The sequence below is a fragment of the Amphiura filiformis genome, chromosome 11 (assembly GCF_039555335.1).
Source record: "Amphiura filiformis chromosome 11, Afil_fr2py, whole genome shotgun sequence".
Lineage (NCBI taxonomy): Eukaryota > Metazoa > Echinodermata > Ophiuroidea > Amphilepidida > Amphiuridae > Amphiura > Amphiura filiformis.
Window position 1 is genome coordinate 7,937,943 of NC_092638.1, and position 16,673 is coordinate 7,954,615.

The window sequence follows — 16,673 nt, forward strand, 5'->3', positions numbered from 1 at the left end:
GATTTAGTATTCCACCACAATATTTGACTTTTATATTACAGAATTAATTATTTGTTTAGCTCAATATTGGAGTACCTATTTCAAGGAAGTTGGCCATCACTATTTCACAAGTTTGTACTTGTTCATCAAACTTTTGTTCCAAAAAAAAAATTTATTCCTACCTTGGATGGCACTCCATCTTTCATCACATGATCAGCAAGAGTAAGTCTGTGATCTGTATTGAGACTTCTGAGCTGGTGGAACTTGATCTCTTCAATTTCTGAAATTGTTTTTTTTAAGAGAGTTCTGTCTCCCTACATACATATGAAGATACATAATTTAGAAATGGTTAAGGTGGAATCCCCCCGGTTGTGGTAAAAAAAATTTACTTTACAAATTGGAATTAAAGAAAAATCTACCTTTCTTTTGCTTTTTGTTTGACAACAATCGGAGCTTCCATTCAAAAGTTATATTCAAAAATGTAACCGTGAGGCAAATTTTAACAATTAATTCAGTATGTATTTTATTGTTTTCTCAAGCTGCGATATTTAACGTTTTTCCATTTAAAAATTCATATCTCAAAAAATAATCAAGATTTTGACCTCCAATCTTCACTATCATTTGTGATAATTCAATTGTCTTTTCTAAATCCTAAATCAAAATAAAAGTAAAACAGTGTTTCTAAAATATAAAAAATCCTAAAAACAGTGTTTCTAGACTAAAATTCACTAAATTGCTGATATCTCTAAAACTTTTTTTCGCGAACGTATGTCCACACGGTGCGCAATATCTCAAAAAGTATTTGAGGTATGGACTTCAAATTTGAACCGAGTGTTGCTGATATGCAAGGCTATAAATTAGACTAGAAGTTTTTAATTCCAAGCTTGGGAACTATGTTGTTGCTATGGCAGCATCAAAATAGCATACAGCAATAATTATTAAATTTTGAATTTGACCTTTGACCTCCGGTAGACCCTCAAGACATCACATGATTATCATAATTCTAGTTCAGATTCGAGTCCTGCCTATGAAGAACACATTTTCAAAATTCCATTTCTATTGATAAATTGCTTTTTTGAGATATCATGCTCCAAAGGTCTCTTTATACCTTTGAAATTCACCAAATCCAATATGGCGGCCGTTACCATGGCAACGGGTGATATGATCAACAATCAGAGTATTGGATTTGAATAAAAATTGTTTAAGGTATACATGCCACCTAGTTTTGGGAAGTTTCATTCACTAAGTTTACCCAGGCCTTGCCGTCTAGATTGTAAAGGCGAGTGGTTAATCACTCGCTAGCATGATTCTAGGCGAGTGATAGAATTTTCACAAATACCACTTATTTGGGTATAATCAAGTTGAGCTTCGGTTTTAAAACGGTATTTATGTATTTATGTTTGACTTTCTACGCTTGGAGGGGTACAGAAGTGATTACATACTGAAACGTCTGATTCAATGGCTGATTTTGGGAGATTCGCAGCGAGTGATATTTAGTGTCTATGGCGAGTGGAAAACCGCTCACTAGAAATCGAGTTTGGGCGAGCGGTGGCGAGCGAGAGCGATCGCTCGCCTCAAACGGCAAGGCCTGTTTACCCATACAAGCTTTAGATTCCAGATCACCCAAACCGGGGGGATTCCACCTTAAGGCAAAGGAAATTTGTAAAACAAGTAAAAAACCAAATCTTTTGTGAAATTGTATTTATTTCATGAAAAATGTACAATATTATCTTGTATCTTAATATTACACACATGCACACATCCCCTCACAAAAACACTCCCTCCCTCTCTCTCATACACACACGCACACCCCTACAACCTATTTGATTGTTATTTTAGGTTTTTAATGGTTACAATGATGTTAAATGTATACACAGTTTGCTATATTTTAAATTTGGCGCTGAAAGCCCTTTTTTATATTATTGTAGGTATCACACCAGCACCTGTTAACTTAAACACATACAAATATATTGTTAGGCACAATCAATATAAGATATTACCAAAGAGATAGACTCAAAGTATACTGACTCTAAATTAACCTGAATGTAACACCAAGGTAAATCCGCCATTTTAGTTTGTCGCTCATGGAGGGCAAATAGCGTTCCTCGGGCGTTTTTCGGCAAGAGCCATAAGTTGAACGATAATTTGTGCCTTTAAGGGGTCTGGAATGAGCGTTTTGAGCGTTTCCACAGTATTTTTTGTGGGACATGAGAGCACCTCAGACGTATCGAATTGCATTCTGAATACGGAGAATGTCTTTCTGATATCAAATAATTTTCATTTTTGAAATTCACGATATAATACAAATTTTATGACAAATTATTAAAATTTGATATTTTCACATTTTGATATATAACAGTCCTCAAAGTAAATTTTATAAATCTAATGATATATTCTTAAAGTGTATGTAGCTGGGAGGAAAAGCCGACGATGAATTGAAAATTTTGACCTTTCATATTGAAGATAAGGATTTTTTTCCCAAAAAAGACCTAATTTTTTTTGGTGTTTTGGGAAAAAATTTCATATCTTCAATACAAAATCAAAATTTTCAATTGATCGTCGGCTTTTCATCTCACCTACATACACTATAAGTATAAATCATCAGATTTATAAAGTTTACTCGAATACTGTTAAATATCAAAATATCAATTTTTATGATTTGCCATAAAATGTCTATTACATTGCGAATTTCAAAAAATCAAAATTATTTGATATCAGAAGGACATTCTTCGTATTCAGAATGCAATTTGATATGTCTGATGTGCTCTAATGTCCCACAATAAATACTGTCCAAACGTTCATACCCCAGACCTTAAGCTTGAGCATTACAAAGATTTGCATACTCGGCACTTAGCGGGCATATTTGACGCAATGCAATAAATGCAGAAAGCAAACAATGCACTTTGTACTTTACATTTAGCGGAAATTTTTGGCACAACGCATTCCAGAACACAAACAACAAAGCACTTTAAATCAAAGTTTGCCGGGCATATGCAAATTTTCCCTCCATGAGCGACATGCAAACATGGCAGGGTCGGTACTCTTTGTTTCTACCTCATTGGGTATTACATGCATTTATAGTTTAACCTATATTATGTACTGCACATGTTGAATAATATTTAAAATAAAGATACACATTGATGGGAAATACCACTTTTGTAAATAATGACACTTGTAATGGTTACAGGTCAATAGTCTGAAGGGTAGTCTAAAAACCCAATAAGTCAACCTAACCCTAATCTATAAAAAGCCCTAATCCTAAACATAACCCTAACCCAAGACATAATCATAACTCTTATTCTAACACTTACCCTAACCCTGATCAGACATTAATGTCCCTTCAGATTAATGGGCTGTGCCCCTTGTAATACCTGCATATAGTTTATGTGTTATGTATGTAGTAGATACCTGTGCATGTGTTATATGTAATCCCTGTGCATGTGGGGTGTGTGGGTAGTGGGGTACATTGGTGGTTGTGTGTGTACGTTTAATTTCCATTAGAGCCAAAATGTGTGATTCTTTACCCAAAATGCTAAAAAATATTAGAAATAACAGCTAGGAAGAGTTTTTTAAGCAAAAAGAACAAGGAAAAATGAAAGAAACCTCACTGGCTGCTGTTTAATGTGGAGTTCTATGGGATTTAAAGTCATATTATGTTATGACTTTATGTCGAAATTGCTATGTTCACCTACAAACACAATAAATTTGGCTGATTCCATTTTGGTACAAGTTAGGACTTGTGTAAACATTATAAATTTTCCTAAAAAATAAGGTTGGGAAAGGGAAAAAAATAAACATATTATAAGATCATACATTATGGCTTAGAGAGCAAGAAAACATGTTATGCAAGAGCTTTTCTCACATCTGCAACTGTCTATTTTCTTTTCATGTGCAATGGACTTGAAACACTGTCAAATGTGTTTGTGCATAAATATGTCTCCCTTTTATTTTTCAAAATGTGATGAACCACATGACCGCATGTTATAATAATGATGTAGGCCCCATGTTTTAAACTAGAATAAACATAAAAACTACTATTTCTATAACTTCTACATATACTTGCAATGTGCAATTAGTAAGTTTATAAATGAAACCATTTTAATGCAGCAAATGAAGGAATGGTAATAAAATAAAAGTATTGATAACAAACATATAAAAGTGAATTTGTGGATTTTTACAGTGTTCAGTGAATAAAATAAAAAAAGTGCAGACTTATCAAAAATCAGCAATGGGCACTTAATGACAAATTGCATATCAAAAATAACATGTTTACTTCCAATTATTCACAAGTGTACATTTGAAAGACCAGACATTTTCACTTGGTTGCGCGCACACCATATGTGGCGCAACGGATCATTCCTAGTCGCATGTTGACAGAAGCAGCTATAATTTGACAAATGACTCACTGAAGTACATGAAACAATTATTTGGGAATGCCCCTATTCCCCTCTGTTTCCACCATTGACTGCACACTCTCCTTCTCACTATGGACAAAAGCATTGCTTCAGCTGCAAAAGCAAGAAAACATTTTGTTCATGGAATATGCTTTTTTAAAATGCTATCAAAATAAAACCCAAAATATTGCATACAACACTAAAAATCCAATAATATATCCTGTTAAGACTGGTGTACAGTCTGACAATTTCTCTTGTGACAGACATTGCATACTCGGTTCTCCACAACAATTTTCAGTCGTCTGCTGCGAGCTTTGGATCTTGTTTGCGATTTTTACACACAAACAATTTGCTTTGTTTATGGTTTTGTTATCATTCTCAACATTTTTCTGCAGTGGAAGATGTTGCAAAACATGTTTGCTGCTTTGGAAATTGTTTTGCTACATCTGGCTGAAAAAAAGTTCATAAGACGTCAAAATATCTAAAGACTATCAGCCTTTACATAGCTATCAGCTGACAGGTTTATCTCATCTTGTATCCAGGAATGTCTAGAATCTTGTCTGATCACATACATGGTCAAACACCTACAAAAGAGACAAAGTTTTGCCTTCATGCTATCCATTGGTTTAGCACATTACATAGCTACCAGCTGACAGGTTTATCTCATCTTGTATCCAGGAATGTCTAGAATCTTGTCTGATCACATACATGGTCAAACACCTACAAAGGAGATGAAATATTGTCTTCCATGCTGTCCACTGGTTTAGCACATTACATAGCTGTCAGCTGACATCATTTATCTTGCCTTTTATCCAGGAATGTCTAGAATCTTGTCTGGTCACAAATATGGTTAAAACGCCTACAAGGTAAAAAAGAGACAAAATGAGAATGAGAACGAAATGTAAATTATATTTTACATACTTGTTCAGAATGTTAATAAATAAATAATAAATAAATAAATTCTGAATTTATATATTGCCTTTTTCCAGATTTCGGAGGATTTAAAAGCACTGGAAATCAATGTCACTATACAAAACTTCTCATAAAGGGTGTCAAATATGTTGTATTCCTTGAAGAAATCTTGGAAATGATGTAAAATAAAATCATAAATTCTTTCACAGAAGTCAGAAAAGGACTTGATATTTGAGTCACTTGCTCATCTTTGATCCCTGGATCATTTCCACCATTTTTGGATTCCATATTAAAAGGGTCTCATTTTGAACCCCATGAACCAGCATGGGAACCTAACAAAACTGCAAGAACTCCAATGTGTTGTGTAGAGTGGCATACCAGCTTAGGGCAAGGGTCAAGCTGTACCCCTAGGCTCAAAACAGAAGGGTGACATTCACCAAAACCCTGGGTGTGCATTTTCCTTCAGAATTGTTTCAGACCAAAAATTTACACAAGTCAACTGACTTGCTTATACGGTCACACTGAATTTAAACCCTTGCCAACACAGAAACAACCTAGAAAATTAACTTATTAACTAGAATTTTCAATGAGATATCAGTGTTAGAGTTGTACAAATCTTTATGGTGTTAAATCAAACCCATTAAATACACAGCTTTTAGGTAAAATAAAAGATTCCTACTCATACTCACTGTGCATGAAGCGGCTTGTTGAACTGAGTGCGACAGTTTTTACCCCAGTAGCAGTTAGAACGAGAAAGCACCTCAGCTGAGGAGAGATGGAGATGAAGCAATAAAATTCATGGTAAACATCGCCTTTCATTAACTTGTCTACGTTGTGATCATGATTAAAGAGACAATGCAGTTGATATAACAATGCCATCTTTTCACAAGCCGTTTAAACTGCCATTATGTAATTTGTGTCTTTGGAATTAGTGGTACCACACCTTCCCATTCATTGCATGTTAATAATTAGAGGTTAATAACTGCGCATCAGTTATTTGGAGGGCATTGTGAAAAATCTAAACATTTTGCCTTTGGAACCGATGAATATCCCCAGGGGTGCAGCCCCAAGGGATATTCCGAGGTCCAAAGCAAAATATTTGGATTTTTCACAATGCCCGACATATTAGCGATGAAAAGTTATTATGCTCATTCATAACCATCACTTTAATCTCTTCACTTTACAAAATAACACAAAATTTGCCCCAAAAGTTTGTAAAAATAAACATTTTTTACATTTTCCCTTTCCAAAAATCGAACAGGCTAAAACAGGACGACCAATAACAAAAGTGTGTATCATAATCTGTACAAATATGGTAGCGCACAATCCAAATATGGCAGCCAACATGGGCGCAATTTGGTTTACGCATAGCACACCGCGAGAGAAGTTTACTAATATTTACGCTGGAACAATTACACATTTTGTGTCAATTGTGAGATATTAATGACCGCGATTTGCCTTTGTGTTTTTACAAATAATAAAATATGATTGGATCAAACGCATTGCGTATATTTATGAGGTTATGAATGGTTACCAGTACACTTTCTAACCCTTGGGAGAAATGAGAAAAATAATATTATTGCATTATAATAACAAATATTAGAACTTCAATTTTAATGTAACTATAGTGACTATTTTAATTCCCTTCTGAAAGAGAGGTAAATGAGATGAGACATTAATTATGAGAAATTGTTTTTAACACAAGTCTGCACATAAACAAATGATAGCCAGTGAAAATCCTGGATGGTCTGTTTTCACTGGCTGTCATTCAAGTATGTGGAGACTTGTGTTAAAAACCATTTTTCATAAGTTCACATTGAGATTCAATTATAGGTGTACCCGAACAGATTTTTGATCTCATGTACGACAAATAATTGTGTTATCAAGGCATAACAAATGCCCACAAACTGAAATCCATTCATTGTAAAGAAAGAGGCAATTTCTTGATGAAATAAATGTGACTAAGTCTTTCAATTAATATTCATAAGAATAAGAAAAGGTAGAATTCTCATTGCCATTTCCTTCAAACACACTATTTATGCTGCAATGATCCACATCAAGGGGGGGGCAGGTTTCCACATCAAAGGGGACAAGAATGCATAAAATGCATAGATTACTGATTTATGCACTACTGTAACACTGGGTATTTATTACCCAAAGATGGATCAACTATGAAAATTCCAATGCAAATCAATACAAAAGATTTCACCCAACATTTAAATAATATTGGTCAAAATTGGCCCAGTGCTGGGAAAAAATAACCCATAGTACCACTACTTTAACTTTGTGGAGTGATGTTTACCTGGTAATTGGTCCCTTGGTACATCTTTTCTATATTGATAGGCAAGTTGCTGGAAGTTCTTCATACCACATGTGTAGCATACAGGGGTCTCAGAAGTTACTTGATGTCGCGGACGATCTGTCAAACATGAAACAGAACAAAGCATGAACTCTCGCTTGCAGACGATTGTAAACTTTTTTAAATAAAAAGAAACAATTTGAATACTAACTGAATAAATATTTATCAGTAGGATAAAACACTTTCAAGACATCTGTGACCCACTCTGACAAAACCAAGAGCAAGTTGCATTTTTTTAAATTCCTGATTTGAATATAAATGTAAGCACTAGAAAATAAGCTTTAAAATGATACTAAAATCATATAAATAGCATCAATAATTTTCAAGATATAAATAATCTATCTATCTATACTAATAAAATAATAAGCGGTCTCTGTCTGTCTGTCTGTCCGGCTATGCGTTCCGCAGCGCTTCGACGCATCGAGCCAAAATTTTGGATATGGATAGGTAACGGGAAAAGCATGTTGACCGGGTGGTTTTCGAAGGTCCCCCTCGAGGTCAAAGGTCAACTAGGGGGAAATACCCCAACTGGATAGCAAAAACAGCAGCAAGTGGATACAAATATGTGTACTGGGCAACTCTGTACATGTTTCATCCAGCTTTTGGCTATCTGCCCAATTTGAAATGCACTGTAATGTCTACCCAGAATGCATTGCTGCAAATGAATCTTAAATTTCAAACTTTGTCCGATCGGGCCCCAACTTGCTGGAAATGAATTCTATAAGCGCCCATACCCCAATAAGCGCCCATACCCCAATAAGCTCCCATACCCCAATAAGCGCCCATACCCAATAAGCGCCCATGCACCAATGAGCGCCTATATACCCCAATAAGCGCCCACATACCCCAACAATAGCTAAAGGGCCATTAGGGTCATTATAGCTGCAGGTGCACTAGTACTACTAAAATAACAGCCGTTGTCTGTCTGTCTGTCTGTCTGTGTGTCTGTCCGGCTATGCGTTCCACCGCGCTTCGACGCATCGTTCCAATATTGCAGACATAGATGGGTACCGGGCGGGCGCTGTTTACCGGGTAGTTTTGAAGGTCATCGGAGGTCAAGGTCAAAGGTCAAAATTTCAAACTTTGTCCGATCGGGCCCAAATTTGGTGGGTGGGATCCTTGATCCGAGGGGAATATATGCCCGAAATAAAATTGAGGTCAACCGAGGTCAAAGGTCATTTCAAACTTATAATTGAAGACCGAATTGAAAAGACTAGTTTGCGTATGACGTCCTGTCAACCAGACCAAAAATGCCGTACTGCGCAGGTCAGTAACCAATCACGTCGCGCCTTTGCCCTGACGTCAGACGCAAACTAGTCTTTTTAATTCGGTCTTCAATTATAGTCTGATCGGGCTCAAACTTGGTGGGTGGAATCCTTCGTATGAGGGGAGCATGAAAAACATTATATGGAGGTCATCCGAGGTCAAAGGTCATGGTTTTCAAACTTTGTCCTATCGGGCTCAAACTTGGTGGGTGGAATCCTTGATACGAGGGGAATATATACGCAAAACAAAACTGAGGTCAACCGAGGTCAAAGGTCATGTAGGGGCTGAATTTAAACTTTGCCCTATTGGGCTTAAACTTGATCATCTGGGGTCAAACAGTATCGCTCTCATGCCAGTGCTCTCACAGCATCAGGGCTCTCACAGCTGCAGGTGCACTAGTACTAATAAAATAATAAGCTCTGTGTGTCTGTCTGTCCGGCAATGCATTTCGCCGCACTTCGACGCATAGCTCCAATATTTCGGATATAGATAGATATCGGGCATTCCACGTTTATGGGGTAGTTTGAAAGGTCATCGGAGGTCAAGGTCAAAGGTCAAAATTTGAACTTTGTCCGATCGGGCCCAAACTTGGTAGGTGGCATCCTTGATACAAGGCGAATATATGCCCGAAATAAAATTGAGGTCAACCGAGGTCAAAGGTCATTACGGAGGGGTCAAATTTCAATCTTTGTCCGAACGGGCTCAAACTCGGTGGGTAGAATCCTTGATACGAGGGGAATATATGCCCGAAATAAAATCGAGGTCAACCGAGGTCAAAGGTCATTACGGAGGGGTCAAATTTCAAACTTTGTCCGATCGGGCTCAAACTTGGTGGGTGGAATCCTTCATGCGAGGGGAATATATGCCCAAAATGAAATTGAGGTTAACCGAGGTCAAAGGTCATTATGGAGGGGTTAAATTTCAAACTTTGTCCGATCGGGCTCAAACATAGTGGGTGGAAATGGAATCCTTGATACAAGGGCTTAAACATGGTATAACAAATTCTCAATATGACAGGAAAAGGAAGATTTCACCACTCCCTGCGAGGACTGCAATGTCTTCCCTGCATTCATAGCTGAAAATGATTTATAAATTTCAAACGGATGTATCAAATAAAACTGAGGTCATCAAAGGTCAAAGGGATCAAGCCAAGGTCATCTAGGGTCAGAGGTCATATGGGGTCATTGGGGGTCAAACAGCATCACTATCTGATGCTGGTGGTACTCTCACATACAGCTACAGTGCCCTCACAGCTGCAGGTACCCTAGTTTTGTAAATGATGCCTTTATATTTTTGCATAATTGCTATTCTGAGGAATGGGTCAATTAGTTTTCTGCTTTGCACAAGATTGAATAGGGATTATACTAGTTCAACTGTTAATTATTGATTAAATTAACCTCTTTTTAATAAGTATTTTCAAGGATTTGAAAGTCCACTTAGTCCCACAGTCAAATACCATGAAATTAAGAATTTCATAATTTTTTTATTGGAATGTCATCTTTAGAAGCCTATAACTCAAAAACATGTCTGGCAACTTGTTCTGGATTTTGATGGAGTGGGTCTGAGATGAAAATACCTCTCAGGAGTGGGTCACATATTTTGACTTACAAAATCTAAACAAAACATGATTTCAGTCTTAATAGTTCACAGAGATCCACATCAAGGGGGGGAATGGGATGATGTCCGTGATTGGATCATCTCCTTAGCTTTGAAAGTAACATTAAGATTTCTTTATAGACATCAACAACTAATGCAGACTGTTGACAATTTTAAGATTGCAACCTAGGAGAGATACAAAACTTATTTGGTTTGTCTCCAATTTTGTGGGGGAAAGTGTGAAATATGAACCTACCAGGGCAGGTGTACTGGCCTGCGTCTAGTTTGACTAGACCCTCATGTAGAACATCCTTCCAACTCTTGTTATGTGCTTGCAGATGTTTCTGAAAAACAAGAATGATGAAGGAAGCAAAATGTCAAAATCAATATCAACAGTAGATAACCACTTCACCAATATCAACATCAGCAGTAGGGGACTACTTCATCATACAATATCAGCAGTAGACAGCTACTTCATCAATGGCAATATTAGCAGTAGATAGCCACTTCACCAATACCAATATCAGCAGTAAAAGAATCTTCACCAATACTAATATCAGCAGTAGATAACTGCTTCCTTCATAAATACAATATCAGTAGTAGATAGCTACTTCCTCAATACCAATATCCCCATATCAATATCAGCAGTATATAACTATTTCATCAATACAATATCAGTAGTAGATTTATCAATGACAATATTAGCAATAGATAGTTATTTTAGTTACTAATATCAGCAGACAGTTACTTCATCAATATCACCAGTAGAAAACTACTTCATCAATACCAATATCAGTAGGAGATAGCTACTTCATCAACACAATATCAGCAGAAGATAGCTACTTCATCAATAGCAATATCAGCAGTAGTAACTTCATCAACCAATATCAGCAGCAGATAGCTACTTCATTAATACCAATATCAGCAGCAGATAGCTACTTCATCAATAGCAATATCAGCAGTAGATAGCTACTTTATCAATAAAATATCCGCAGTTGATAACTACTTCATCTAAATCAATATCAGTAATAGATACGCTATTTCATCAAATCAATACTAGCAGTAGATAGCTACTTTATCAACACCAAAATCAATAACAGACGACTATTTAACCAATACCAATATCAGCAGTAGATTACTTTCTCATATTCTGTAATAATATTATACATCTACTCCATAATCATTGACATGAGAAGCAGAAAGCTACATCATGAAATATCTGTCAGTTTAATCAAAGCAACTCAAAATAAAACAAAATTAAAAATTAAAAAATAGAATATAAAACTTACCTTAGAGAGAATATAAAACTTAACTTACAAAATAAAAAATAATAAAATAGTAAAGAGGCTATAAAACTTACCTTCAATATTTCAGACTCAAAGCTGTTGTTGTTGACAAAGTTCTTCATACATTTGTCTCCAAAGTTCATATCTACAATAGTGTATAAATATTACTACATTAGGTGGGATTTCATGCTTTATACTTTGTATAAATGAAGGCAAAATGATGTGTTATAGGGTGACTTCATGGGAAGAAGAAACAATCATATATTTTTGTAGTCTGATATGGGAAATGTCATAACGCTGTAAAGAAATGATAAGGGCTATTTGGATTAAGGAAGAGATGCACGCATAAACACACAAAAACAGCGATCAATGAGGAAAATTCAGTGCCGACTTCAACAGAGCCTTGAATAGCCGATCATCGTCACTGAATGACACTCATACGGAGTACGGACACACGTAATGTCTATCCTAATCCTTGTTTATGGGCAAATTTCAAGCCAATTCCTCGCTTAGGATGATTTTTAATGTGTCTCCTTGTTTAGGGGAAAATTTCAAATCAAGTCCTAGCTTAGGGTGTTTTTATTTGAGTAAAATCTTCAACATCCTTGCTTAGGGTCATTTTTGAAAGTCAATTCATGCGGACGCTAACAACTTTTATACATGAGTGCCCCGGGCCCTTATATGACTTACCTTTAAATTTGTTAAGGCAACCCAGACAGTCAATCTTCAGGCAACCCCAGTACATATGACAGAAAAATCTACCACATATCGTACCTGTCAAGAAAGTGTATATTTTGCTAACAATTAATGAAAAGACACAAGAGAGAATTGAATTGAATACCTACAATAAAACTTATTTTTCTCTCTCTTAGCAAATGCAGATTATGCCATTAAAATTGTTTGTTTGACTCTTACAATTAAAACCAGGACAAAAAGTTTGACTAAACAAAAAAAAACACAGATCCTTATTTTGGACATTCAAGAAAAAGCATCTTTCTTTCAGACTGATCACCAACAAAGCTTCAAAACTGTTAAAAAAACAAAATGAAAAGATGTAGTAGTGAAATCGCAATTCTCACTTACATAGGTTTTTTGTTTAGCCAATATGCACGTTCTAGCTGTGATGTAAAATCAAGCTCTACAAACTCTATCTCAGAAAGAGTAGCGGAGGACAAAATTAAATTATTTATTATAGTCTTAGTGTGCAGACATCAAATAGTAGAATTAAAGGTGCCATACCAGCTTACAAACACACAAAAAGTGATTAACTATCACCTATTAACACAATAAATTTTCTACAGCTTTTCATAAAATTGAATGCATTTTCTGTTATTTCTGTTTCCAGCATTAATTTATTTCCATTTTGCAATTAATTTCATGAAACAAGGTCCACGGATTGTCAAGAACCCTACAAATTTTCCTCACTGCCCCTAACATCACATTTGTTACTGCTCTCTTTATCACACTGTTCACATTTTTCCTGAAATAAACTCATATAACTTGCTTGAAACTGTGAATAAAATATGCTGAAAAATTGTTGAGAAATGCAAAGTTTACACAAAACCAAATATTGCTTTACAAAAGAGGTTAACCACTTTACTCATATGTGACTTCTAACAAATGGTGCTGGTTCCCGTAGTATTCCTCATTCAAACCAATTCAATGCATGACCTCAGAGTTACCTGCATGACTTTGGCGGGCTATTTTGACACATTCATGGTTGCACATGCTGGTACTTCTTTTGATAGTCCTAAATAGGTTATAGCAGTCGCTGATAGGATATGCAGCTTATAGAACACGGATAACCTCTATAGATTAGAATCTTTGTATGAGTTATATAAATGGTAATATCTTGCATAGTTCCTCAAAAAGTTTATTGCTGAAGCGTAATAGAAACTTACACTTCTGAGATGGTATCGCTGCCTGTGTCTGACCAAACCCTGCTCTTCTATCAGGCATCGGCTTCTGACAGCACATGCATACTAGATGATTACCAAGGTTATTACATTGGTATACTGGGGCTGTAGGCATGGCAACAACATCACCAGATGGAGTGATCCGAACTTGATGAGTACCATTATCTCCTGAGGCACCTGTGCCTGGTGTGGTGGTAGAAGATGGACTACATGTACTTGGTTTGCATGTGGCAGAGGTGGAGTCATTGGTTGATTGAGGACCAGTGAATGTACTTGGTTTATATTTTAGATTGTCTGCTTTGGATGGTGCTGAAGAAGATGATGTGGAGGCTAGATCAGGATCACTCTTTGCTGAACTGGTTGATGGTTTGTCTGCAGAGTGTACAGAAAGAAAACAATATTAAAGGTAAATCAGTTGAATTCAAGCTATCAGTATCATTAGGTCCTTTTGTGTGGGTGTTTTGTTGAGACCACATAAAAAAACACCCAAAATACCAGGTTCAACTCTTTCATCATGAGGAGTAGGATTGTCTAGTTTTTATTTGGTAATATGAGTGGATGTCACCTTTCACATGTTGAATTTCATAACGATATTGCAATCTTTAGTAATATCAGATGCCTTCTATTATGATAATCTGATCTGGGGGGATTTCACACAGAATCCTTAAATATTTTATGCAGTTCCTAAAAATCAGAATATATTGACCAGCAAATATCTTATAAAGTATACCCCTCTATGTCACTTGATACATGTACAGTATTTACAAAGGAATGAGCCCTCCATGTTATAACCTGATGATACATTTTCAAGTACCGTTTTGTGAGGGCCTCCTTCCACTTTTCAAAAACCCTCAGTACTGTTTTCCCATCAACCAAAGAAAGTTGAAGTGATACGAAATCTCCACAAAATACAATTTTAACCGTCCCAATAATTGCAGGATCAGTTTAGTATTAATAATCTGTAATTAGCTTAAATATACTAATTGAAAATTATTTCTTTATTTAAGTGAAATTGATTAAAGATAATACCATATTTCCAACTGAATGAAAGTCTTCAAAGAATGAGATGGACATTTGCTAATGCAAAGTGAAAATATTTGAATTTTTTTTAAATTAAAAAATTGAAACAAAATATGCAAAATAGCTTATTATCATCATAACGAACATGCAAATTAGACCCAAAGCAAGTAGCCAGAGTTTCTACTATCCTAGAAATCTGAAGTCAATCCATTCCTGAGATACAGCATCCGAGATAAAGCATCCTGCAAATACAGTATGCTTTGTGGGAGAAGCATAAAAAACATAGCTTTGATGATTTGGCAGGCTAAAGTTAACTCAGTTTTTTACTGTGCTTATCTCTTTCTTTCATTTTATTTGTACATCTATGTCAGCACATGAGAATTCAAGTTGATGGTGTAAGGGAACAGACCAAAAGATTGACTCTAGAGAGAGGACTAAAGATGTGAATTACATTTCAGATGAGACGCAAGTTATTTTAACACAGACGGGTTAACTTTTTAACAAAAATAGTTATGTTAAGGGCTTCATCAATGTTACGGTTTGTTCTCTTCAAAATCACACACAGTACCTTGTGTGGTGGAATCTTTGGAAGATGCACTTTTGTCACTAGAATTTCCTGGCTGATTAGCTGGTGGTAAGACCACAACTGTCCCTACATTTGGATCACTGGCTGCTGGTGGTATGTAGCCTGGACAATGTCTGCATATACTGCGAGCTGGTCTGTACAAAACAAGGAATTAAATAATGTAAGATGGTAAGTATCTACTACATATGTGACATGATCTGGTCCATGGGGGCCAAAGGCGGCAAATTTGAAATTGAAATAAAAGGCAAAAATATGGCGTAAAAAACAATAAAATACATAAGAAAATAAACATCACAAAACTTCATAACTTTAGAACCAAATATGCTAGACCTTAGGTGTTTTCAATATATGATATATTTGTAATAATATTTGTATGAGGTAATAGCTATAGTAACTCAATTTTCAAAAATGCCTCCTTTGGTCCAGGGGCGTAGCCAGCTTTCTTGGTCAGGGGGGGCAAAATAAAATTTTGGGGCACAGACGAAAAAAATTGCAGTTGCATCATACAATACATAGCGACTGTATGTCTTCGAGCTTCACGAAAAGGGCCTGAGTGGAATGATGTGGGCGCGAAGCGTGAAAAAATGGTATTTTACACTATTTTCGCCCATTATCCGCTAAAAAGGGCTTTATTGTTACAATGTGCGCGTGTACGGAAAAAATTTTGTATTTTACACTATTTTGGCCCTGAATTTTGCTAGAAAAGGGGCTCCTTGCCCTTTTTCTTTTCCTTTGCCCTCCTGATTTTTTCTTTCATTTTTTGTCAGAGGGCACTCTGCCCCCCCGCCCGCTGGCTACGCTACTGCTTTGGTCCCCATGGACCAGAGCATGTCACATATGTAACATGACCTGCTCTACTCAGACCCAAGTCAGAAAATTTCCAAATTCAGTTGTTAGCATTGCTAACTTGTTCAATACCCATGTAAATGTAACCTTTCTCTAATATTACCAATTATGGTCTCCTCGTAACTTATAATTATAATTGTTATTGTCACCCTGTGCTTGTACATGTACAGCCATATTACAAGCATTAAACTGTTGGTGTACTCACCATTCCAGAAAAATACAGCACTAATTTTTTGGGATTAAAAAAATATTATCAAGTTCTGCCAAATGAAACATAGCTCAATCCTAATCATTCATTTAGTCCTATCTGGAGATAAAGAAAAAAATCACTATTTTACTAATTTCTTGAAAAAAGAGCCAAAAACATGCATTTTCGGAATGTTTTCTGACAATCGGGTCACAAAAATCACAGACTTGGAACAAGTCTAAGCATTCAAAATCTTGAGTATATGCCAAAATTGTTTTTGTATACTTTAATTAATAAATGGTTGGTTATAAGAATGAAACATACGA

General features: G+C 36.0%; 1 protein-coding gene across 1 annotated transcript in view; it reads right to left on the bottom strand.

The window, feature by feature from the left end:
* Positions 1 to 2,653: 2,653 nt before the first annotated feature.
* LOC140163447 (E3 ubiquitin-protein ligase CHFR-like) overlaps positions 2,654 to 16,673 on the bottom strand; it is a 129,076-nt gene continuing 115,056 nt past the window's right edge. The window contains exons 15-22 of the mRNA XM_072186760.1: positions 15,297 to 15,448; positions 13,694 to 14,080; positions 12,483 to 12,566; positions 11,867 to 11,937; positions 10,763 to 10,850; positions 7,588 to 7,704; positions 5,975 to 6,050; positions 2,654 to 5,232 (exon numbers count right to left, since the gene is read on the bottom strand). Of these exons, the coding sequence (XP_072042861.1) occupies positions 5,196 to 5,232; positions 5,975 to 6,050; positions 7,588 to 7,704; positions 10,763 to 10,850; positions 11,867 to 11,937; positions 12,483 to 12,566; positions 13,694 to 14,080; positions 15,297 to 15,448 (1,012 nt within the window). The 3' untranslated portion in view covers positions 2,654 to 5,195. The remainder of the gene's footprint in view (positions 5,233 to 5,974; positions 6,051 to 7,587; positions 7,705 to 10,762; positions 10,851 to 11,866; positions 11,938 to 12,482; positions 12,567 to 13,693; positions 14,081 to 15,296; positions 15,449 to 16,673) is intronic.